The 26431-nt window shown below is 44.4% G+C and overlaps 1 protein-coding gene across 1 annotated transcript in view; it reads left to right on the top strand.

The window, feature by feature from the left end:
- UNC93A (unc-93 homolog A) overlaps positions 1 to 26431 on the top strand; it is a 261105-nt gene that overhangs the window by 112099 nt on the left and 122575 nt on the right. The window contains exons 2-3 of the mRNA XM_085611371.1: positions 17711 to 17892; positions 18626 to 18852. Of these exons, the coding sequence (XP_085467497.1) occupies positions 17711 to 17892; positions 18626 to 18852 (409 nt within the window). The remainder of the gene's footprint in view (positions 1 to 17710; positions 17893 to 18625; positions 18853 to 26431) is intronic.

Below are 26431 nucleotides of genomic sequence, written 5' to 3'. Positions count from 1 at the left end.
TTAATGCAATACTCTTGGGTATGGACATCCCTTACACTTGGAAGGACGCAGAAATCATTCCCATCCACAAGAAGGCCTCTCCATTAGATCCGGCAAATTATCGGCCCATTAGCCTTATTGACGTCTTACAGAAAGTGTTTGCCCGTCTCTTATTAACTAGGCTTGAAAGTTGGATGGATGAACATCATATCCTATCCTCCCTTCAAGCGGGCTTTCGCTTTAGGGTCTCAACAACTGACCAACTGTTCAGGTTACAGTTGGTATACTGGAAGACGGTGCTTTTGGGGAAGGGTTCCCTCTACCTGATCTTTGTGGATCTTAGATCCGCATTTGATCTGGTTCAGAGGGATAAGCTTTGGTCAATCTTGTCTGAGATGGGTGTTCCCCCATACCTCTGTGACCTCTTCAAGCGTCTCCATTCTGGAACGTATGTGAGGGTCCGGTATGGTAGGAATGGTGAGCTTTCTGCTCCCTTCCCGGTAGACAGGGGTGTAAGGCAGGGGTGTGTGTTGGCTCCCACTCTTTTTTCCTTGTTTATCAATGGTCTGATTCTACATCTATTGGGGGCGAAAGATTTAGATTCTCCGATTCTAGCAGCACGCAGAATACCTGCCCTAATATTCGCCGATGGCACTCTTTTACTCTCAAAATCTCCAATGGGTGTCCAGTAAACTTTGGAGGCCTTTTGCTCTTTCTGCCGCTCTAGAAATCTGGAGAAAAATCTTTCAAAAACCAAATTTATGGTTTTCAATTCTAAACCATCAACTTACCCCCACCCACACCTAGAGGGATGCATTTTGGAGAGAGTCTCCACTTTTGATTACCTGGGAGTTACCCTGAATGATAGGATGGACTGGGATTCTCATATCGTTAAGGCTAACCTTAGGCTGATCCAATCAACAAGTGGCATCCTGAAGGTTTTTAATGAATGTTCCCACAAACCTCTAGGTCCCCCAGTTGAAATATACAGGGTACAGGCTAGGGGAGCGGCTCTATATGGCGTAGAGCTTTGGGGCCATGTGAACGCCAGCTCTATGTCCACTGCTGACAATAACTTTATCAGGCGTCTTTTAAACCTCCCCAAGAGCACTCCCTTGACCCCTCTAAGATTGGATTTGGGACTGGCTCCTATTCAGGAGACCATCCTACACTGACCTCTGCTATATTGGAGGAGACTTTGGTCCACTTAAGAGCTGCTAAGCTATAAGGAGGAGTTAATCGATTTACTGTCCATAAGGGGATCGGGGAACATTTTATGGCTTAAACATGTAAAACAGCTCTGCTACGATTTGCACAGGGAGGATCTGTGGATTTCGCCTGAAACATCTTGTCCTTTGATTAGTAAGAGGGCGTTGGGGGTTATTCTTAAACAGCACAACCTGAATCTCCGTGATCTGAATTCTAGCTTGGGCAGGTTGTCCCTCCGATTTTTGGAGGTGAAAGATCATTACTTTTTTGAAAAATTTCTGGATGACATCCAGCCCTCGCTAGCAAAAAAATTATATGTTCAGTTCAGACACGGATCTCTCCCGTTGCGGGCTTTGTCAAATAAATGGTCGGGTATTCCCTCCACATGGAGCCCTTGCCCTGGTTGTGACTCTGCAGAAGAGACTGATCTGCATGTTTTGCTTTTTTGTCCCTCTTACATCGGGGCACGAACCAAATGGATTGTCCCCTTTTGCAAATCGAGGGGCCTTAGGGACTACAGGGAGGTCTACATATTATTAAAATATGATACGACCCCCGTGTTTGTGTTCGTAACTTCGAGATTCCTTCTTTCTATGTGGTACGCAAGAAGTGCAATTATTAAGTTAAAAGGCGCTTAGCCCCACGACGCTATCCCCTGATCTTTATTGTCCTCAAATTGGCCCTTGATTTGTTTTAATGTTTTATTTTTTTTATTTTCATTTCTAAGCATTTTAACTGATTCCATCTTGCATTTAACTTTTATTGTACTGCATTCCTGTTTTAGAAAATGTATTGTGGAGTAGCACGATTTATGAACTCCTATTAATGTGCAATAAGTATTGTATATATGTGCTTTTATGGTTTATAACCGAAATAAAGTTTTATGATGATGATGATATCTCTGTAACATTTCCTTTCCAAACTGAAATAAGGAATGAGATGTAAAGGTGCCTTCCCGTATGATGGAGTCCTCCCCCCCTTCCCCTCCCCCGATCAGTGTTAAAGTTAGAAAATAAATGATTGCGGTTTCCTGCAAGAGAAACTTTAATTTCTCTGGCGCGGCGTGTTGCGGCTTGAGCTTCACAATAAAACCCCCCACGTCTCCCCCTCCCTCGACCACAGCACCCCAGCACAAGCCTGGCAGGCCCATCAAAGGCTCCGGAGCGGGCACCAGCCCATGGGGGTCCTACTCCATGTGCTGAAACAGCTGCTCCGAGGCGGCTGGGCAGACGCAGGCCCAAACAAAGGGAGGAAAGAGGGTGAAAACAACATGCACACGGCCCCCTCCCAGGCCGAGCTGCTGTTCACCCCTGTCCAGGGCGCTTCAACGCCCTTCATTGGAAACTCAAAGTAGCCCCCCAAACAAAACAAGCAGCAAAAAACATACAGCCCGAAAACTCAAAGCGAATATCACACGCTCCGGCGGGCCATAATGCCCAGCTAAAGCCTGACCCGGGAATAATTATCAAGGGGCCGTTTAGCCTGGTTTTTAGGGGTGGGGACGTCTCTCCCCCTTTTTTTAATTAAACAAAGTAACTTTCCCAGCGGATTAAGGGAAAGGATAAAGGTGTGATACCATTTTAGGAAATTGTTACCCTACCTGAAAAAAGACTTTTCTTCCTGGACAGTGGGGGAAATATCAAGGGGCTGTCTTCTGTAAACACCCCCCTGCGGGTGACGTTGCCTTTCCAGCTGGCTGGCTCTTTTGAGTAGTGCATGGTTCTCATACTGCAGCATGGCCACCCCCGACGTTGTAAGAAGTGTTCCCTCGGAGGACGAGGTGTCCCCTCTGACCAACAACAGAGGCGAGCTTTTGCTGGTTTGTTTCTTGTATTAGTTAGATCACCACAGTCCTTATCGAGCATTTGATTGATTAGTTATGCCTGCCGGTCAGAGTCAATCGAAGGCAACGGTAAAGCTAAATATACGCTTTAGACAATCTAAGGCTGGGCGGCCAAAACGGGGCACTTTGTATTTAGCCCCTTCGCTGCCAGGCCTTTTCCCCCTCCTGTGCCAAGCCTTTTTTTGGCTATTTGGGGTAGTGCGCGATGAGACCCCTGTAACTTTTTGACCACATAAGGTATCCACGCCAAATTTGCGTCCTTTTCTTCCAACATCATGGGGATTCTAAAGGTACTCAGGGTTTGTGGATTCTCCTAGAGGGGTCACAGAAATGAGCCAAAATACAGCAACATTTTGTTTTTTTTCAGAAAAATTGGAAAAATGGGCTGCAACTGAAAGCATCTGGGTTTTTCCCTGCAAATGTTATCAAAAAAGAGTTTGTGGGGTTGAAATCACCATTTTCCCAGCTTTTCGGGGATACCAGACTCTTGTCAGAAACCCAAGCTTTTTTACACAGTTTTGGCATTTTTCTGGGACATAGCCTATTTTTGCTATATTTTGTGCTTTTGACCTCCTTCCAGTTAATGGCAGAAATGGGTACAAAAGCAATAATGGATCCTGGAAAGCTATACATTTTCGAAAAGAAGACAACATTCTGAATTCAGCAAGGGGTCATTTGTGTAGATCTATCAAGGTTTTTTTATAGAAACAAACAGTTAAATATAGGATAAATTGAAAATTAGTTGAAAAAAACAGCCTTTTGTGTCAACATTTTCACCTGTAACTTCTTCTAATTATGTCAACTCTTTGAAAGCAATATACCGTTGCATCCGCTGGACATTACTGGTTGTGGGGATATATAGGACTTGTAGGTTCACCAAGATCCCGACGAACCCAGAGCCAAAAACTGAGCAGTAACTTACAATGGGTTTTTATTATGTACCGGGTATATAGTAATTATTCCGTAAAAAAGTGTACATGGAAAAATCGGTATGAAAGACACCTATGTATTTCTGAAATGGGAACAAAATATAGAGTTTAGAAACAGTAGATATTTGCACATTTCTGAAATTGGGAATACTCACACTATCATGAGAATTATCAGTCATTTTTTAGAATGACTTCTTTTTTACACAATATCTTTCATTTGGAAGGCAGAAATGCATCGAAAGTCAATAAATAATAACAGTTCCTTTACAAACCTGAACTACCCTAAGTCTCCCGATAAAAATGGTACCTCACTTGTGTGGGTAGGCATAGTGCCCACGACAGGAAACGGCGCAAAACGCAACGTGGTCACAACTCAATATCGCAGTGAAAATTTACCCTTTTTTTGCAAAGTGCCTAGCTCTAGTTTTTGAACCCTAGCTCTGCGGGCACCTTGGGAATCCTAGCAAACCTATACATTTTTGAAAACTAGACACCCAGGGGAATCCAGGATGGGGTGACTTGACTGCCTCCCACCAGGGTCTGTTACCCAGAATCCCTTGCAAACCTAAAACATTGTCCAAAAAAACACATTTTCCCCACATTTCTGTCTTGGAAAGTTCCGGAATCTGCGTGGATCCACAAATTTCCACCCACCCCGCGTTCCCCAAAGTCTTATGAGAAAAACGGTACATCACTTGTGTGGGTCGGCCTAGTGCCCGCGACAGGAAACGGCGCAAAACGCAACGTGGTCACACCTCAATTTCGCAGTGAAAAATGATCCTTTTTTGGCAAAATGACTAGCTGTAGTTTCTGAACCCTAGCTCTGCGGGCACCTTGGGAAACCTAGCAAACCAATACATTTTTGAAAACTAGACACCCAGGGGAATCCAGGATGGGGTGACTTGACTGCCTCCCACCAGGTTCTGTTACCCAGAATCCCTTGCAAACCTAAAAAATTGCCAAAAAAACGCATTTTCCCCACATTTCTCTAGTGGAAAGTTCTGGAATCTGCGTGGATCCACAAATTTCCACCCACCCCGGGTTCCCCAAAGTCTTCCGAGAAAAACGGTACCTCACTTGTGTGGGTCGGCCTAGTGCCCGAGACAGGAAACGGCGCAAAACGCAACGTGGTCACACCTCAATTTCGCAGTGAAAAATGACCCTTTTTTGGCAAAATGACTAGCTGTAGTTTTTGAACCCTAGCTCTGCGGGCACCTTGGGAAACCTAGCAAACCTATACATTTTTGAAAACTAGACACCCAGGGGAATCCAGGATGGGGTGACTTGACTGCCTCCCACCAGGTTCTGTTACCCAGAATCCCTTGCAAACCTAAAAAATTGCCAAAAAAAACATATTTTCCCCACATTTCTGTCGTGGAAAGTTCCGGAATCTGCGTGGATCCACAAATTTCCACCCACCCCGCGTTCTTCAAAGTCTTACGAGAAAAACAGTACCTCACTTGTGTGGGTCGGCCTAGTGCCCGCAACAGGAAACGGCGCAAAACGCAACGTGGTCACACCTCAATTTCGCAGTGAAAAATGACCCTGTTTTGGCAAAATGACTAGCTGTAGTTTTTGAACCCTAGCTCTGCGGGCACCTTGGGAAACCTAGCAAACCTATACATTTTTGAAAACTAGACACCCAGGGGAATCCAGGATGGGGTGACTTGACTGCCTCCCACCAGGTTCTGTTACCCAGAATCCCTTGCAAACCTAAACAATTGCCAAAAAAACCATATTTTCCCCACATTTCTGTCGTGGAAAGTTCCGGAATCTGCATGGATCCACAAATTTCCACCCACCCCGCGTTCCCCAAAGTCTTACGAGAAAAACGGTACCTCACTTGTGTGGGTCGGCCTAGTGCCCGCGGCAGGCAAGGGACCAAAACGTAGTGAGGCGACATCAAAATGGCCTATCGCAAAACCACCTGGTTTTGCAAGGGGGGTCACTTGGGTATTTGGCCCGGTGCTCGGCGGCCATCTAGGGAAACCTACCAAACCCATGCATTTCTGAAAACTAGACACCCGGCGTCTTCCAGGGAGGTATGGCTTGCGTGGATCCTCCAAATTTTCCTTACCCAGAATCTCCTGCAAACCTCAATTTTAGCTGAAAAAATCACTTTTTTCACACATTTTGGTGTGGGAAAGTTGTGGCATCACCGGGCTCACACAAATTTACCACCTCCCAGCGTTCCCCCAGGTCTCCTGGTAAAAATGGTGCCTCACTTGTGTGGGAGGCCCAAGTACCCGCGGCAGGCAAGGGACCAAAACGTAGTGAGGCGACATCAAAATGGCCTATCGCAAAACCACCTGGTTTTGCAAGGGGGGTCACTTGGGTTTTTGGCCACGTGCTCGGCGGCCATCTAGGGAAACCTACCAAACCCATGCATTTCTGAAAACTAGACACCCGGCGGCTTCCAGGGAGGTATGGCTTGCGTGGATCCCCCAACGTTTCCTTACCCAGAATCCCCTGCAAACCTCAATTTTAGCTGAAAAAATCACTTTTTTCACACATTTTGGTGTGGGAAAGTTGTGGTATCACTGGGCTCACACAAATTTACCACCTCCCAGCGTTCCGCCAGGTCTCCCGGCTTACCACATATGTTTCCGTTGGTTGACCAGTCCCTTGTTTTGTATGGGTAACTGGTGTAATCATTGGACAAAGGTGTTTAGTCGTAGATTATGACCCCAGTTCATAAAGGGATGCCAAAGTTTAGTAGATGCATCCCCTATTCCATCATATTCCAGATGGGCCATGGCGAAGGAAACCTTAAGCCAGTCTTCTCTGTTAGGTGGTTGATGGTCCTTCCATCTCTTACATATTTCCCTTCGTGCAAGCAGAACCAAGTATAACAATAGACCTCGTTGCTGTTGTGATGCCTTAATGCAAAATAGGCCATCGTCCCCAAAGAAAATCAGTGACATATTGACCTCGATGATAGAGTTAAACACATCTTTAAGAGTGTCTCCGATTTCTTTCCAGAAGGTCTTAATTTCTGGGCACTCAAAAAATATGTGTAGATCATTTGCTAGGGGAAGCTTGCACCTATAGCATTTCGGAGTTGGTGCTGGAGCAAATTTCGCAATTCTAGCTGGTGTGTAGTAAAGTCTATCGACAACAAAAAAGTGGTTCTTTTGTAGAGCTGCAGGTTTGATAAATTTATACAGCAGCTTCAGTGATGGCTCAAACAGTGCTTCTATTGTTGGCTCAAAGGGGGACTGCTCCCATATTTTAATCGATGAGGGTGTTTCCGGGTCTACGGCTTCAAGGGCTAAGTTGTACCACACTAATACCTCTTTTTTTAAGGCCTGGGCAGAGTGGCACAGCCTTTCTACCTCCCAGTTTCCTTTCACCTGCTCTTTCTCTGCCTCATACCACGAGGCAAGCTGTAAGTATTTAAACCTGGAGAAACCTGTGCCAATCCTGGCCCTCAAAACCTCCCACAGAAGAACCCCCTCAGTGTCCACCAATTCCGACCAGATTGTAATTCCAGCCCTCTTTACGGGTAAGGCCATCCCGTCCTTTAGACAGTGAGGTGTCCCCGGGGAGTCCCAAATGGGGGCATGATGTGAATAATACCCTATCCCCCATATAGTTCTTACTTTAAGCCAAAGAACTAGAGCTGCCCTTAGAACCTTCAAGCGTACTTTTTTAAAGTACTTTGTAGCACCAAACTTATGCAGAAATGCCTCTACTCTTCCTCCCTCTTCTGCCGTTCTTGTCATTTCATACAGCAGTTTCCCCCACGCCGAGTCTTCAGGCCTCATCAGTAGCGAACGGATAGCTTTAAACTGGAAGGCCACTGCGTACCAGCATATATCCGGGAGTGCCAAACCCCCCTTAGCGAGTCTATGCCTAAGTTTTTTCCAAGATAATCTGGTACCCTTATCTCCCCAGATAAAACTCCCAATCTTACTCTGAACTTTGCTTATTAAGTTTTGGGGGAAAGAGAGAGGGATAGCAGAGAAGACATAGGAGAGCTTGGGGAGAATGATCATATTCACCAGATTTACTTTCCCATATATGGTCAAGGGGAGATTCCTCCATCTAGAGAAGAGGCGATCGATTTCCTTAGTTACTCTGGACAGATTTACAGAGAGGACTCTAGCAAGATCTTTGACTATGTAGATACCCAAGTATTTTAGTTCAAATGAGTCAACTCCTCCCCATTGTTCGACATTCCAGCCCATCACCTCCGTCTTGGATTTGTTTACTAGGTAGCCTGACAAAGCCCCAAATTCCTCCGTAATGGACTCTAAACGGGAAAGCGCAACACCAGGATTATTCGTAAACACAGTCAGGTCATCGGCGTACAGTGCTAATTTGCAATTATAAGATTGAGATTTGAAGGGATGAATGTCGTTATCTAGCCTGATGGCTTGGACTAGAGGTTCAATATAAAAATTGAACAAAAGTGGAGAGATCGGGCAACCTTGCCGAGTCCCTCTCTGAATGCTAAAACCTGGTGTGAGAATCCCTTTCAATAGCGTACGAGCAGATGAGCCTTGATAGCAATTTCTCAGAGTTTGGATGAAGATTGGACCAAATCCTAATGTTGCCAATACCTCCCATAAGTAGACCCAGCAAACTCTGTCGAATTCTTTGGCCGCATCCAAGGCTATTATAGCCAAAGGGTCAGATCTTGTAGTGGCCAGATCGATGTTACCTATCATTAACTGAGTTTGCTCTTGGATCTGCCTGCCTTCTACGAACCCCTTTTGGTCTGGGTGGACCAACTTGTGGACCAGCTTCGCCAATCTCCCTGTCAACACGCCCATAAAGATCTTATAATCGACGTTAAGCAGGGAGATAGGACGATAAGAATCAGCGCTTAATGGGTCTTTACCTGGTTTAAGGATCAAGACTACAGTTGCCTCTTTCCAAGACTCTGGGACCCTACCGGCAGGGCTATAGACCGCATTAAACAGGGAGCACAGGGCGGGGGTCAGTTCTTCCGCCAGAAGTTTATATACTTCATTTGGGAGTGAGTCTGTACCGGCTGCTTTTTTGTTCTTGCTTTTATTGATTTGCCCACTTATCTCTTCCATCCTGATGGGGGCCTCTAATTCCTTTCTGCATTCCTCTGTTATGGAGGGAAGAGATTTAGTGCTTAACCAGGCTTGAACTGAGCGTGGGGAGGGCTCCAAATCCTCTTTATACAGATCTGAAAAAAGGGAAAGTAAGCAGGATTGGAGATCTTCAAATCTGCTTGAAGTCTCCCCCGTACTGTTTATTGTCAGTCTATTAATGTTATTTTTCGCTCTATCTGTTCTAGCCTTCCAAGCAAGTAGTGCCCCAGCTTTTTCACCGTACTCAAAATTCTGTATGTTCCTTGTGTGCCATTGTGCCGTGCACTTTGATTCTAACTTCCCTCTGTATTCCCGTCTTACATCTTCCAGATCTTTTAAGACTTGCGGTAGTTGCTCCAAATCTCCCGGGGGAAGTCTGTTCCTATCCCTCTCCAACTGACTTATTTTCACCTCAGCAGATTTTAGGGCACTAGCTTCAATTCTGTTTTTAAAACAGATGAGGCTATGGAGATTACCTCTCAAATTAGCCTTGTATGCGTCCCAAATAAAATCCCATGACGTTGATTCCCCATTTAACTCAAAGAAGTCATTAGAGGAAAGCTTAACAGCCTTAATAATCTCGATATCGGACAGCATCGCTCTATTTAGTGTCCATCTTGGCTGTACTGCCGTCCCCTTGGCTCTATGGACAATCTGAATTGGCGCATGATCAGAGAGGTGACTAGGTTTAACTAATATATCCTCGATGTCATTGAGGGATGGTGAATCTGCCAGGACATAATCAATTCGGGAGGAATGACCATACTTTTTGCTATAGAACGCGAATTCTTGTAAATCACCTTTCTTTGCCCTCCAAACATCTGCCAAGTCTAAGTCCTTTAATAAGTTAATAAAGGCTCGGCGGGATTTTGGGGCACCAATGTGATAACTCAGGTTGGATCTATCCCTAACTGGGTCGAGGAGAAGGTTAAAGTCACCACCAATAACAAAAGGAGGTGTTGCCAGAGTTAAAATCAACTGAAGTTTACCGATGTAGGAGGGGTCGTCAGTCTTTGGTCCGTAGTATGACACACAGGTTAAGTTAGTATCATCAATGGACAAATTGGCCAACAACCACCTCCCGGATGTATCAGACTGGCAATTTGTTATAGAACAGTGTAGGCCCTTTTTGACCAAAATTGCCACCCCTCTGTTGTGGGCTGACTGCTGAGAGGTACAAAAACAATCTATCCAGGAAACCTTGGAGAAGAGGAGAGAACTTTCCGTTTGACTCAGGTGACTTTCCTGTAAGATGCAGACCTGGGCCGAAGAAAGCTCAAGATATTTTAAAATCAACCTTTGCCTACGGGGACACCTTAACCCGTTGACATTCCAGGAAGTGAAGATGACCCTTCTCCCCCCCGTATTACGATTAGAGGCCATTACTTTGGATCGAACCTACAGTCCAACCGTTCCAAAGACCAATATTTAATGCGAGATGAGATTCATTTTATTTATTTTTTACCCACTGCTCCCCACCCGTGTCCACCTTACCACCCTTTTCCCGACCCCCCTTGTGCTTCCCTCCACCTTGAGGAACCCTCCCTTCCAATAGGCGAGCCTATTCGACCCCTGCCCTCCCCCCCTGAACTCAAACAAAATGTGTGAAAAAAGTGATTTTTTCAGCTAAAATTGAGGTTTGAAGGTGATTCTGGGTAAGGAAACGTTGGAGGATCCACGCAAGCTATACCTCCCTGGAAGCCGCCGGGTGTCTAGTTTTCAGAAATGCGTGGGTTTAGTAGGTTTCCTTAGATGGCCGCCGAGCACCGGGCCAAAAACCCAAGTGACCCCCCTTGCAAAACCAGGTGGTTTAGCGATAGGCCATTTTGATGTCGCCTCACTACGTTTTGGGCCCTTGCCTGCCGCGGGTACTTGGGCCTCCCACACAAGTGAGGCACCATTTTTACCGGGAGACCTGGGGGAACGCTGGGTGGTGGTAAATTTGTGTGAGCCCGGTGATGCCACAACTTTCCCACACCAAAATGTGTGAAAAAAGTGATTTTTTCAGCTAAAATTGAGGTTTGCAGGGGATTCTGGGTAAGAAAACGTTGGAGGATCCACGCAAGCCATACCTCCCTGGAAGCCGCCGGGTGTCTAGTTTTCAGAAAAGTGTGGTTTTGGTAGGTTTCCCTAGATGGCCGCCGAGCACCGGGCCAAAAACCCAAGTGACCCCCCTTGCAAAACCAGGTGGTTTTGCGATGGGCCATTTTGATGTCACCTCACTACGTTTTGGGCCCTTGCCTGCCGCGGGTACTTGGGCCTCCCACACAAGTGAGGCACCATTTTTACCGGGAGACCCAGGGGAACGCTGGGGGGGTGGGAAATTTGATTGAGCCCGGTGATGCCACAACTATCCCACACAAAAATGTGTGAAAAAAGTGATTTTTTCAGCTAAAATTGAGGTTTGCAGGGGATTCTGGGTAAGGAAACGTTGGGGGATCCATGCAAGCCATACCTCCCTGGAAGCCCCCGGGTGTCTAGTTTTCAGAAATGTATGGGTTTGGTAGGTTTCCCTAGATGGTCGCCGAGCACGGGGCCAAAAACCCAGGTGACCCCCCATGCAAAACCAGGTGGTTTTGAGATAGGCAATTTTGATGTCACCACATTACGTTTTGGGCCCTTGCCTGTCGCGGGTACTTGGGCCTCATATATACTCCAAAACAGTACCACTCACTTGCCAGACGCAGCTAAACTACTCACCACCACCTACTCTGTACAGACACAGTATGGATCAACAATATCCCACTAAAAAAGAAAGAGAAAAGCAATTACACATAAGACTATGCAAAACACATCGCAAAGAATTTCATGCTCAAACCACTAACTAAATATGCCGCCATTATGACATCACTTACAAAAAAATTCATTCAGACATTAGACTATTACTCATTTGGATTAAATACAACAACAAAAAAATTCTTACCAAAACAATGCAGCTACACAAAACTGCAGAACAACCACTGTCGAAACCGGAAACAGGAATAAAAAGCTTTAGACTAGAATAAAAAGGAGAAAAAAACTTTATTGTCACATATGCATATAATGCTCTAGACCATCACGTACTGCGCAAAATTTATTACTTGAACCTCCCACTTTCAAGAAGGAAAGATCGATGGCCCAATCCTTTACAAGCAACGCGGCGAGAATCTGGAACTCCGCCTCAGCTCCGGACCCCCCCCTCCCTCTTCCCAGTCCTTCAAAACTGACCTCAAAGTTCTCCTACTGCAAAGACACTTCCAAACTTAATTCACACCCTCTCTATTGTCTGAAGGAAGTATTTACATTATAGGAAATTCTGTTCTCCATGCCCGTAGAAGTGCCTTCTCATCAGAGAGCTGCATGAATAATTACCTGGTAATCCCCTCATCACAATGCAAACACCCACTCGAAATAGGTACCCAGTGAGGTCACACCGTTCGCATCGCCCTAACCTGCTCAAGGTTCATGTGACCTCAGTGACAGTCACAGCGACTGGATCACTGTTGTTCTAGGGTGTGCTGCTTCGTAGGCCTGCCCGCAACACTGGAGATGAACTTCAGTATGGATTGTGGTGGACAGGCCTTCAAGGATAACCCACAATTGACACCACTACAGCACACCTGCTTGTGCTAAGACATCAAGCCTTCTAAGGTCTAGTGGGGCCTTCTAAGGTCTAGGATGGGAATGTGCTCCCTCAGTACAGTGGTGTGGTGGACTGGTCATGAATGCTGAACCCGGTTCCCCAGTTCCAAATTCGACAGCTCTGGCCATAGTGCCACATCCCCACTGAACGCCATACTTGCCCACTGAGAGAAACTCGCACTGCCTTCAGCTATAACCTAATTGTGCCCGCTATAAACACTTGGATGTGGCTCAATTCAAATTATGCACTTGATAAGAGTAATACGCTGCCTATTAAAAAAAAAAAAGCAACCACTCATAGGGAATGCAAAGCATGTGAAATGTAAGCAGAAACAACATGGTTACCTAAACGATCTCTCACTAACTATTCAGAAATCAGCGAGTGGTTTCACCTGAAAAGTTATGGACATGACTAGAGGGCCCTGAAGGGAACCGTTTCACTGTCCATTACTTACATCCTTACAAAACATAAGCAGTATGGTAGACCACATCCATAAACACAGAGCCATGGTGCACATTCTGTTTTCCAATTCACCCATCAACCAGGTATTGCAGTACCTCCAGGAATGGTACACTCTCCCACTCACAATGCTGTTCAAAGGAAGACGAGAAAACGAAAGTAGCACTTCACTGGCAAACTCTGTGATGCTGGTGTATTTGGATGTAAATAAAATCAATCTGGCCACTTTGCAACCCCTCTGTCTTACTTTATTTCGCCCCCCCCCCACCCCACCCGGGAACAACAATGCTGTACAAAGAAAGAAGAGAAAACGAAAGTAGCGCCTCACTGGCAAACTCTGTGATGCTGGTGTATTTGGATGTCAATAAAATCAATCTGGCCACTTTGCAACCCCTCTGTCTTACTTTATTTCGCCCCCCTGGAAACGAAAGTAGCACTTCACTGGCAAACTCTGTGATGCTGGTGTATTTGGATGTAAATAAAATCAATCTGGCCACTTTGCAACCCCTCTGTCTTACTTTATTTCGCCCCCCCTGGGAACAACAATGCTGTTCAAAGAAAGAAGAGAAAACGAAAGTAGCGCTTCACTGGCAAACTCTGTGATGCTGGTGTATTTGGATGTAAATAAAATCAATCTGGCCACTTTGCAACCCCTCTGTCTTACTTTATTTCACCCCCCCTGGGAACAACAATGCTGTTCAAAGGAAGACGAGAAAACGAAAGTAGCGCTTCACTGGCAAACTCTGTGATGCTGGTGTATTTGGATGTAAATAAAATCAATCTGGCCACTTTGCAACCCCTCTGTCTTACTTTATTTCGCCCCCCCTGGAAACGAAAGTAGCACTTCACTGGCAAGCTCTGTGATGCTGGTGTATTTGGATATAAATAAAATCAATCTGGCCACTTTGCAACCCCTCTGTCTTACTTTATTTCGCCCCCACTGGGAACAACAATGCTGTTCAAAGGAAGACGAGAAAACGAAAGTAGCACTTCACTGGCAAACTCTGTGATGCTGGTGTATTTGGATGCAAATAAAATCAATCTGGCCACTTTGCAACCCCTCAGTCTTACTTTATTTTGCCCCCCACTCCCCCCCACCTCCCTTTCCCACGCTAGCAGCACCCCTCAGAGAGAAAACGAGAGAAAAAGGGCATCTCTCGAAAGCGTGTGTTTCTTTTTTGGATCCATTTCACATGCAAGTAACTGCATCAAGCACACGAACAAAGCGGAGCCTAAAAAAAAACATTTCTACTCCCCCCAACATTGTGCCCCCACCCTACCTAACCCACCGATCGCAAAAATCCCCCCTCCCCGCCCCAAAACTCACCTTTACTCTCCGACGCGCAGGAAGCAAATGGCTTCCTGCGCCTCAGAGAACAAAGGGGAAACCTCCAATGACGTCAGCGCGGCTCGCGCGCTGACGTCATTGATGACGCGGGGAGGGGGGTGGGGGAGGCAGGGGAAGGTCTTCTCCTGCCTTCCCAGTAAAAAAAAAAAAGATCGACCACTCACGGGGGGAGCGCCAGCGCTTCCCCCGTTGGTGGATGCCATGACGAGCTGGACTCGTCATGGGCACAGCGCGACTGTGCTCCATGACGAGTAAAAAAAAAAAAGATCGACCACTCACGGGGGGAGCGCCAGCGCTTCCCCCGTTGGTGGATGCCATGACGAGCTGGACTCGTCATGGGCACAGCGCGACTGTGCTCCATGACGAGTCCAGCTCGTCATGGGCACAGAACGGGTTAAGGTCACCGGATAACTTCATGTTCCCCACTCTTACATTGTTTTAAGATGCCGATTTGTTTCAGCTGAAATTAATCTAGTCTGAACTCCCAGAATTGGAGGATGTGGCCTAAGGGCCGCAGTGGGGAACAAGGATCGAGCCTCGGCATTGGCTTGACGTCCCGTGATTCTGGGCAAATCACTTAATCTCCCTACCAAAAAGGAGTGTGTCCTTGTGTAATGCAACTGGTGCTCATGTAAAGCGCTCCAATACCTCCGGGTCGAGTTCACGCTATATAAATATGCAACAACAAAAAAATGCACTGGGCTGCTGAATGGGAACCGAAGACATGAAAACACTGATGCCATTGAGTCACGTGGTATTCACAGTTCTTACACCAGAGTTCGAAAGGATTATGACTTCAAAATGGACTTTCTAGTAAGTTATAGAAAGCAATACTATACTTTTATACTAAAAGCAATCAATTAAACGAGTAAACAGTCATAACTGTATTTTTAGCCACAGAGAATCTTAAGCGTGGATTTCGACGGAGGACATGCATCTAGGAACAGAGTTCAGATCGCATTACAAGTCTGCTCTGGGGAGCAATCTAGGCCTAAACAAATACATACTTTTGAAAACAAAGCCAAAGGGCCGTCCCCAAGCACCTTTATGTTTTCTTTTACTTTGGAGTGTTTTACGTAGATGGATAGACAGTGACTGTGTTAACAATTTAACACAGACGAGAACAGCCTGTAAACTAAGTGACGGTCAGCGCACTGTGCAGGGTCGAGTCGGGGGCCTGTGCCTGCACAAACGTCAAGACACGAAGTGCAGCTTCAGTTGAGGGCATTATGTACCAAAATTACGGGCAACGCAGGGTATCATGGCTGGGATGTGCGGCTCTATGACTCTTTAACAAATAATCTGTCGTTGGGAAAGTGTTTTTCTCTAGAACATCTAGAGTGAGTGAGCAAAGGCCACTTAAAGTGTAGGGTGTTTAGAAAAATAGATATGAGGTGGAATGAAAACTAGCCAGAAACCAAGGATGACCAGGCGAGTGAGTCCTCGTGAATACCAAACTTTATCCAGGACTAGATATCGCTCCGGGGGGATGGGGTAAGAGATCTTGCGCTGACTGCGGCTAGACTGAGGAGCCAAATGACCACTGAAAAAAGACTTTTCTTCCCGGACAGTGGGGGAAACATCAAGGGGCTGTCTTCTGTAAACACCCCCCTGCGGGTGACGTGGCCTTTCCAGCTGGCTGGCTCTTTCGAGTAGTGCATGGTTCTCATAGTGCAGCATGGCCACCCCCAACGTTGTAAGAAGTGTTCCCTCGGAGGACAAGGTGTCCTCTCCGGCCAACAACAGAGGCGAGCGTTTGCTGGTTTGTTTCTTGTATTAGTTAGATTACCACAGTCCTTATTGATTGATTGATTGATTGATTAGTAATGCCTGCCGGTCAGAGTCAATCGTAGGCAGCTGTAAAGCTAAATATGCGCTTGAGACAATCTAAGGCTGGGTGGCCAAATCGGGGCACTTTGTATTTAAGGTCACCGGATAACTTCATGTTCCCCACTCTTACATTGTTTTAAGATGCCTATTTGTTTCTGCTGAAATTAATCTAGTCTGAACTCCCAGAATTTGAAGATGTGGCCTAACGGCCAGAGTTGGGGAACAAGGATCGAGCATCGGCGTTGGCTCAACATCCCGTGATTCTTGGCAAATCACTTAATGTCCCTACCAACAAGCATTAAAAATGCAATAGGTCTTGCCTTTGATTAAGTTAAAGCCATTTGCTTTGCTATAGAATACCATTAGCAAAGCAGATAGCTTTAACTTAATCAAAGGCGAGACCTATTGCATTTTCAATGCTTGTTTTCCTTAAAGGAAAATGGGATGCATTTAAAAAAAAAAATTAACTTTTTATTTTCATTTTCTATGGGCAGGCAGTGGCCACTGGGACCACTGCCTGCCCTTAAAAAATTCTTGTGCATGCATTCCCACAGGGGAAGGGGTCCCCTGGAGACCCCTTCCCATTTGCGATTACTTTACCACCCTTCTGAAAAGGGTGGTAAACTGCGAGTGTTTTGCGACTGCAATTGCGGTCGCAAAACATTCTTACATAGCTGTTGGGGTTTCTCTATTAGGAAGGAAATGCCCCTTCCTAATAGCGAGTCGCTAAACACTATTTTGCGAGTCGAAAATTATTTGCGACTCGCAAAATAGGGTTCGTACATGGTCCACAGGAGTTTTGCATGCGTAAACGCCTCTAAAACCCATTTGCGCATGCAAAAATCCTTCGTACATCTTGCCCTTGGCCTCTTACCAATTAAATTCAGTGACAATGTGCAAATTGTGCAATGGTTTGAAAAGTAGGAAATAGATTTATAAATTATAAGTAAAATATGTCAGTGCAAATTAAGCAGTTTATATGCTAATTGGGCCATAAGAAGAGGTAAGCAACCGTTAGAATGATAAATTACATTTAATCTGCGAAAATTAAGCAGTTCATGTGCTAACTGGGCCAAAATAAAATTTGTAAGTCACATAATTGCCTATGGTAAAACTGTTTCCTTTGCACTAAAGATTTAGGACCAATACTTATCAGGGGGCTGCTGAAGTGTTTTTATTTTTAAGTAGTCGTCACGGATTCCACCTGGACATCGCTGCGTCCTTAAGCGGTATCTCTTCTATTTATGTTTTGTTTGGTTAAGGTCATGAATCTTACCAAGCGGAAGCTTAATTGTATGTCTGGGACAGGGCTTCAGAGACACAGTCTAATCAATTACACATCTATGTAATATCTGAAAATGTATCAGACAAGGCTATTTAACTAAGGTTCTTGATGAGCAATGCTTGTTTGTGTCTTCACAGAGCAGCCTGAATGCCGACGAAGGCTTGGGCGTGGCCTCCCTGAGTATTATTTATGCAGCACTCATCATTTCTTCGATGTTCGTCCCACCGATTCTGATCAAGAAGCTTGGCTGCAAGTGGACCATCACTGCCTCCATGTGTTGTTATGTTGCATATTCTCTGGGAAACTTCTACCCAAGCTGGTACTGCTAACAACGACTATAGCATTCAAAAGTTCAGGGAAGTCCCGGTCACATCATTTGTCCATTTAGATAAAGCAAGGTAAAGCCCAGGTATACCTGTGGCTGACTACCCTGGATTCTCCATCTTGTACATAATTCAAAGGTTTGATGAGAAGAGCTGAACTCTCTTTTTTTAGGTACACTTCACAGAGTAGAGGGCAGGGTAATACATGGTCGATTGAGCAATCATATAACTTCTAAAATGGAGGATAAACCTGCTAACCAAAAGTTTCCTTTGCCTTTTAACCATAAAAAACGTTTTATTGCAAAGGGATTCTAACAGCATAAGAACCATCAGACAGTGAAAGAATCCCTTTTCCGAAACTAACAATATTTGCAATACATTATCACAAATAATTTCAAATGAGATTGTTGTACTAGTGCAAATATTACACAATTACCAAAGATGAGCTTTGTGATTCTGTGCCCACATGGCATGGACCTTTACCCTATTGCTAATGCACTGTTTTAAACAATAAATGTAAAACACTAGGACAGTCATTGGTTTGACATATTTAATAAACATTCTAATTAATTTAGAATTGTCAGAAACTAAGTGGTTTTTCTTCTCAAAATGCTACACCACATTGCAGTTTTGTAATCATTTCCACATACTTTAAAGATGCATCCTTTAATTAATGTCAATAAATAGGCCATCATAGTAAATTTGTAATCGTTAAACCTTTTTTTCTAGGTACACCCTGGTCCCCACCTCTGTGATCCTGGGACTGGGAGGGGCCCCCCTCTGGGCTGCCAAGTGCACCTACCTCACAGTGAGCGGAAACAACTATGCAGCAAAGGCAGGAAAAGTTGGCAAGGACATCGTCAACCAGTACTTTGGGGTCTTCTTCCTTCTCTTCCAGTCATCAGGAGTTTGGGGAAACCTAATTTCATCCCTAATATTTGGCCAGAGTCCTACAGGTAAAAAGTTCCATGTGTCTGTAACCATTTCTTTAGTTCCAATGTCATTTACATTGGACACTGATGCTAAAGGTGTCACAAAAGGACCAAATAGACTTTGATGAGGATGTAAGTCAGTATTGTTCAGCGGTTTTGGAGGTACTTTGGTGGAAATAGACCACAGAGTAACATTGTGAAATACATGGGAAAAGACCTACCATTTATCAAAAGTGGCATGCTTGACACTCAAACTTGCAGCAAGTACCAGAAACACATTCTTTATCATTCTCAAAAGTGGATATTACAGCTTATTATAAGGAAACTCTGCGTCTTATGGCCCCACAACAGTGCTTAATATGTGCCAATGTTTTCCAGTGGTCATCACCAGCGATTATTTGTAAACACCAGGTAGTTTTCTTCAGAGTCTAGCATATGGTTTTTTGTCTATTTTTTTAAGAGTACATCAGTGGCACATTTAACTATTTAATATACTTTTAAAATTTATAAAAATAGGACTCCCAGACTATTCCTACAATTTGAAGTGACCTGGAATAATAAGAAATGTCACACTAGTTTGAGTGTAATCATCAGTAGGTAATGCTGGCAGTGGCATTTGGCTGTGAATGGTGCCAGCAGCAGTGAATGTCTTTGTTAGACTGCACAGCCTTAGGGTGGTTTTCCGCCCAACTTTTTGCCTACCTCCTCTATTTTTCTGACATTGTTTTTGCTGACTTTAGGACTCTGGGCACTTTACCACTGCTAACTAGTGCTAAAGTGCTTGTACTCTCTCCCCTAAACATGGTAATATTGGCTCATCCCCAACTGAAATATTTAATTTACTTTTAAGTCCCTTACAAGTGCACTACATGTGGCCAGGGCCTCTAAATTAATTGCTACTGGTGGGCCTGCAGCACTCATTGTGCCACCCACGTAAGTAGCCCTATAACCATGACTCAGGCCTGCCAGTGCAGAGCCTGTCTGTACAGTTTACACTGCAACTTCAACCTAGCAAGATAAACCTCTTGCCAGGCCTAAACCTTTCCTTTTTATACATGTAAGTCATACCTAAGGCAGGCCCTGTATAACCCACAGGAGAGAGTGCAATGTATTTAAAAGGCAGGGCATGTATGTTTAAGTTTTCATGTCTTGGTAGTCAAAAACGACCCAAGTCATTTTTCACTATTGCAAGGCCTACCCCTCCCATAAGACAACACTGGGATTTCCTTATTACTTTTTATAAGGGTAATTTCCAATTGGAAAGAGATAAGACCCCCAAGTTTGGTGTCTCTGGACTCACAATTTAAAACACAACTTATGGTGCAGTCAGATTTTAAATTGCAGTTCTGAAAATGGCACTTTTAGAAAGTTGACATTTTCTTACTTTAATTCAAATCAAGGTGGGGAAGAAAGAAGCAGAGGTTCATTCAGCTTCCTGTTCATATAGACTGAAGATCATGAGAGGGGGCAATGAACCAATTGTGTCTCTTATGCCAGAGTCTCTAAAAAAAATTCTTGAGACCCTCAACCACGCTGTCACAGCCCTCAGTGTATGTTTATCTCTGCTAGTGTGATCTGGTGGATAGCGTCATCATCAGGTCTTTATCACTTCAGTGTATTGTTCTACAAAGTGATTCTACATCCTCCACCAGGAGGGAGACTGTCTGTGTAATGACAGTGACATGTGCTTAAAATGATCTATTATGCGGTAGGAACGTTTTTAATAAAAAACTGGACAAGGATAACGTTTAAAAATTGCGCGGTGTTGATATGGGTGGTTTATTAGTCCATAACACCTGGTTATCAAGTTGACATGTTTCTGCCAATATAAGCCCTAGCCGGTCTCGTGGCTTACCACAGGATCATAATTCTATAAAGCCTAAATTTCAGCGTGCTTCAATAACATGCAGAAATTATGAGCGAGTTTGGTAACTCACCCATCTTCATCTTTGAACACATTTTGCTCTGAGTATGAAACAGTTACGGGTTCTGCATTAGACCCAGAACTGATAGGGGAATATTATTGCCCCCTGGACATGAGGAACGCTCAGTGTAATTCTCTGCTGGATCAGGCTTGTCGCTGTGTTCCTGTTAGTACCGCATCCCCCCCATGTTCCGAAATGCGAATTATGACTCTATCCACCAGATCACGCTAGCAGAGATAAACCTACACTGCGGGCTGTGACAGCATGGTTGAGGGTCTCAATAATTTCTTTTAGAGACTCTGCCATAAGAGACACAAGTGGTTCATTCCCCGCTCATTTTTTTACTTTAGCCATTTTGTACCTGCTGCATGCCGCTGAATACACGTCTTTGGTGGATGGCAGCTGGACTTTGTGCATTCCCTCTAGACAGCCACAAGGGAGCTTAGATGTTGATAATTTCTGGTTGCACGTATACATGTTTAAGCATTAGTCTACACATACACATTCTGTTTTATTAACTGCACAATGAGACATGTCTAAACGTTAACTTCTCCTAAAATATAATTTTGTAAGTGTTAAAAAGCCCTTGTTTAGTCACGTTTATAGGCACACAGTTATAGGTCTCATTAATTTTCACGTGGAGTACTTTAAATATGCAATACCCCATCTTTTCTTAGTAATCTTTCTTTAATCACACAGAATATATTCGAGTGCTGACAATGCATGGTAATGATGCACTCCTACAGTATCTTAAGATGGGATCAAAATTATGATGCTCCAATTTCTAGATAGAAATCTAACTTATTCCAGAGGACTGAAATTTAAGAGGGGTGTCATTCATTGAGGGTAATATTATCGGACCCTCAAGTAAAACAAACTCACACCCACTGCGTGTGGAAGGAAAGATGGTCAGCTCTCATCCAATCACACAAGATTGACTTAGTGCACATGGTTAGCAGTAAGTCTAATTAAAATACATCTGGTAAACTCAGACACTGCGGGGGGCCACTGCAACGGTTCTCAGTACTGCTGTTAAGAAGTCCACTGTTCAATTGATATGAAAAATATTTTGCATATACGATTGAACACTAGACCGGATCGGGGACACAACGTTCAATCATACAGCATATTTTACTGATCTCTGTAGGCCTCATGGCAGTTCCAACATTCGTTAGAGGGTAACAGAGCTAACCTAAATAGCACTTCTGTTGTCCAATAAATGATATGGTTATACCAGTATCTGCACTGTAGTAGTACCGCAGTGATCTTAGACAAGCACAACTATTTCCAGATGTAGTTCCATTGGTTGTGTGGCAATACAGTTAAAACTATAGCTAGATAAGTTTTTTGTAGCTAATTTTTTGTTGCAGAATTTTTGTGAGAACAGTTTATAAATCATAAATAATTCATGATCAGATCAGAAGAGTCTTGCCATGTAGCAGGGAGGCAATCTACTCTATTTGAAAATCACAACCTTTAATTAAAAAAAAAAAAAATGTAAAAGTTGATGTTTTGAGGCCCAGATTGTATGTGCATTTCTGCTGAAAGAATTTCTAGAACATAGGCTTCCAAGATCACCAAAGTCTCTGCTCAGCCAGTGTTCCAAAATAATGGCTTCCATTCCAACTTAATGCGTTTCTTATGCCTCTGAAAAGCTATGGTATATTTGGACACTTTATGTGATAGTCTTTTATCCAGCTGTAACAAAGCATGTTTATCATCAGCAATTATCATTCTAGAATGAGTTGTTTTGTTGACATTTTTTATTGTAAAAACCTGATTTCTATTCAAACATAGTTTCTTAGGGAAAAGGCTTACTTTTTCCATTTCATTTACATTTTGAGATCACCAAGTCTACCATTCTGAATTCTATATATCCTTAATGGGAACATGGATGATACAAAATTCATTTTGGAAGTAATCGTCATTCATATTGTCTCGGTTCTACCCGCCAGAAAAGGTTTAATCTTGCTTATGGTGACCTTATTATATCCAATTCACTCTTATAGGTTATTGCTAAACCAGATACTTAAGAACTTACCGTTTAAGTCTGGGACCTTGTAAGAAGGATTAGTATAAAAAATTATTCAGGGGTATGACATCTGCCGTGTCCACACTGAAGGAGTGGTCAGGTACTTTAGTATATTTATTTAGATGGTTTGAAATGGATCATGGACAGCTTCCGGACATCCACACTAAACATCATCAGCAAATGCTGCTGCATTATATCATTATAACAGTTGTGGCTGAAGGGTGTATCTTTGATATTAGGGTTATTCCTGTTGGCAATCAACAAAAAATCTACCATTAGCAAGATTAAGCAGCAGGGACAGCGAGCCTCACTGACATGTACCTGGCCCTAAAGGGAATCATTCTGAAGAATATCATTAAACTGCCTCTAGGAGTGGGTGATAAATACAGAGCAAGAACCACTCAGAAGAAGGTGGCACCCATCTCAAAATGATGCAGTGCTGGACTGAGAAAAGGTCAAGAAACCTTTTCCAAGGCCTTCCCAACATCTAGTATTACACCCACAGTTGGGTAATCAAAATACTCTGGGCATGATTCACAGAGTTAAACTTACACTTTTGTGTAAGTATACTATTTTGTAGTATTTGCAAACTGAGTTTAATTTTACTAATAGTAATTTTACGACTGTAGAGACTCTGTACTCATGACGGAGACCAGCACATTAAAAAAGATCGGACTGTCGAGAATATAAGAGTGTGATCGGTGTTGGGAATGAACGAGGAACCAGCATACTAAAAAAAGCACTGTTGGAAATGGGGTTTCTGGTTGGCTAGGGTATGCACCTAAGCCAGGCAGAACCCACCACTCTAGTCAGGGCAAGTCAGTTACACACCAAAGATAACCTGTGCTCACCCTCTGGTAACTTGGAGCAGAGCAGGCAGGCTTATCATCAGAGGCAATGTTTAAAGAGTTTACGCAACACACTCATACCAGTAATACAATGAATACACCCCAAAAGAGACTCTACACAAGATTATATAAAAAATATAGTATATTTTGTGCAAATAACATAGACCAAAATTGCACAATCATGAAAACTGTGCATATTATGCAAATACTGAGGTAATACTCATTATCCTGACCACTCAAGGCAAAACAACATATATATATTATAGCATGACATGCAGCAGTTTTGTTAGAATGAAACATGCAATCCTTAGAGTCTTTTCAGAATGTGCTCCCTTTCAGACAGTACTTCTCATCCTAATAAAAACCAGACCGAAATGATATGAAGCATAACCACTGTGCATACTATGCAAATAGTACTCAATACCCTGCCAATCCAGGATAAAAATGACGTATATCATACCAGTAGTATATGTAATGCACGTTAGATTTGGAGCAGAAGCACATGAATTAATATATCTCCATACCACACGTGGGCACAGTTTCATAAGGTCATTAATTATCCCACATAGGTCACAGGCGGCCCTGCACACTTACTACCAGGAATGTGGTAATCCGGCAAGTTACGGAATAAACAACATGGGGACCTCCTTTGAGGTCTCACTCCATCCTTAACACTTTGAGTAAGTGCCCCCTTGTACGTCCTCAAGGAGGGATGGGTGCAGACACACCACAGAACTCAGTGGGGAGACCTCGCTGGGTCCCCTGCAAGAAAAAGTGCCAAGTAGCGGTTGCAGGCAAATACTTGGTCCTGGGCAACCCCGGTACTCTGCGGGGCACGAGAGAAGCATGCAGTGCTGAATTAACCACACCGTACCTTCCGGGGCCTTCTGGGCGGAGCTCAGCATCTGGCGGGCATTTGAGAGTGGACCAGTCAGAACTGCTTAGGTCACAGGTGACCTCCTGCTAGGTGCCATAAGCATCGGCGGGCCTCAAGAGCGGGATTGGCTAGTTCTTGTAACCAAGGATTCCATCAATACAGCGACTTGTGAGCCCTGCAATCTCGTTTCTGCAAGGGGCCGCACTGAGAGGGCATGATTGATGGCCGGCGGTATTGTGGAGCGCAGGAGGATGGTGCCTCAGGGCGGTACCTTCCTCCTGAAGCCTGCATGTCGAAGTTACCTTGCAGGGGCCACACTGGGAACAACAAGAGTCCTGGTCACTTACAGGACAGAGCAGACGGCTCGGTCTGCACAAACATGTTCAGTCAGCGCTGGTCAGGTTTAAAAGGTGTCAATAAAATAACGCTCACCACACGCTATATGAGGCACGAGTGTACGCACTTCTAGGGTTGCACCGAGTGACGCACTCACCATGTGCCACTCTCTCTCCAGTGACACAACAATCTCTCCACACGCTCTTCTCCTTATGGGGAGTAGGAAGCTTGCCATGCTGTCCGTTGCAAGTTTTCCACAGCCAGTTTTAGGTCGTTTTAAGAGAATACCTTTAATTCCTGGGCTTCCCAATAGACAAGGGAAGCAGCCAACTGGTCCCTGGAAAACACTGGGGCAAAACAGCAGGCAGAAGGCCATCTCATAAGGTAGATTGCAAAGTGGCTGTCCCTCCTACAGCCCAACAGGCGTCCGGAGCGCACAACAGGCAAGTAGTCCCAATGGCAGTTCCTCCAGGCAGCACAGCAGTTCCTTCAGGCAATGTGCTCTCTGTAGAACCAGCAGCATTTGGTTACAAGCCCACGCAGTTTCTAAAAATACGGGGCCAGAGCCCCTGTACTTATACTCACAATGTTTTTGATCTAGGGATCACTTCAAAAGAAACCTTAGAAGTGCACAACACTCCCTTTTAACTCAGCCCTGGCTCCAGACATCAGTAGGGGTTAAATCAGCCCTTTGTGTGAGAGCAGGACAAAGCCTATACAAATTTAAGTGAACCCAGCCTCCCTCTCTCCCAGCCCAGGAAGACGATCAGTATGCAGATGGAAGCAGATGCCTCTCCTGTCACAACCATCCCTTCCTGTGTTGCGTCTGTCTGGAAAGTATGCACAAAGTGTAGCTGTCACCCTGGCCAGACGTGGATTGAAGACAGTCTGCATAGCACAAGAGTTATAAGCACAGAGAGATGCTTGCTTTCTAAAAGTGCCATTTCTAAAATAGTAATAAAAAATCGACCTACACCAGTAAGTGTAATTTATCACTACAATTCTAAACAAACCAAACATGGTAACGCTATTCCTTTCAGATCAGACCGCTAAAACTCATATAAAGCAATTCCCAATGCTAGCCTATGAGAAGAGTAAACCTCACACAAGCGAGAAACAAAATAGGCTGTTTGCCACTACCAGAACATGTCACACAATAAGGGCACATGTCCTATCTTTTACTTAAACAGCACCCTGCCCCTGGGGCTACCTAGGGCCTACCTTAGAGGTGAACCATGTGTAATAAAAGGAGGGTTTAAGGCTTGGCAAGTAGTTGTGAATGTCAAGTCAAAGTGGCAGTAAACTGTGCATGCAGGCTCTGCAATGGCAGGCCTGAGACAGGTTTGAAAGGCTACTTCTGTGGGTGGCACAAGCAGTGCTGCAGGCCCACTAGTAGCATTTTATTTACAGGCCCTGGGTATATGGGGTACCAGTTTACAAAATACTTATAAGTGAATTAAATATGCCAAACAGGTGTAAACCAATCATACCATGCTTTAAGGAGAAAGCACATGCACTTTAGCACAGATTAGCAGTGCTAAAGTGCCCAGAGTCCTAAATCCAACAAAAAGAAGGTCAGAAAAAT

This window comes from Triturus cristatus, chromosome 6 (genome assembly GCF_964204655.1).
Source record: "Triturus cristatus chromosome 6, aTriCri1.1, whole genome shotgun sequence".
Lineage (NCBI taxonomy): Eukaryota > Metazoa > Chordata > Amphibia > Caudata > Salamandridae > Triturus > Triturus cristatus.
This window is presented reverse-complemented; position numbering and strand designations above follow the sequence as displayed.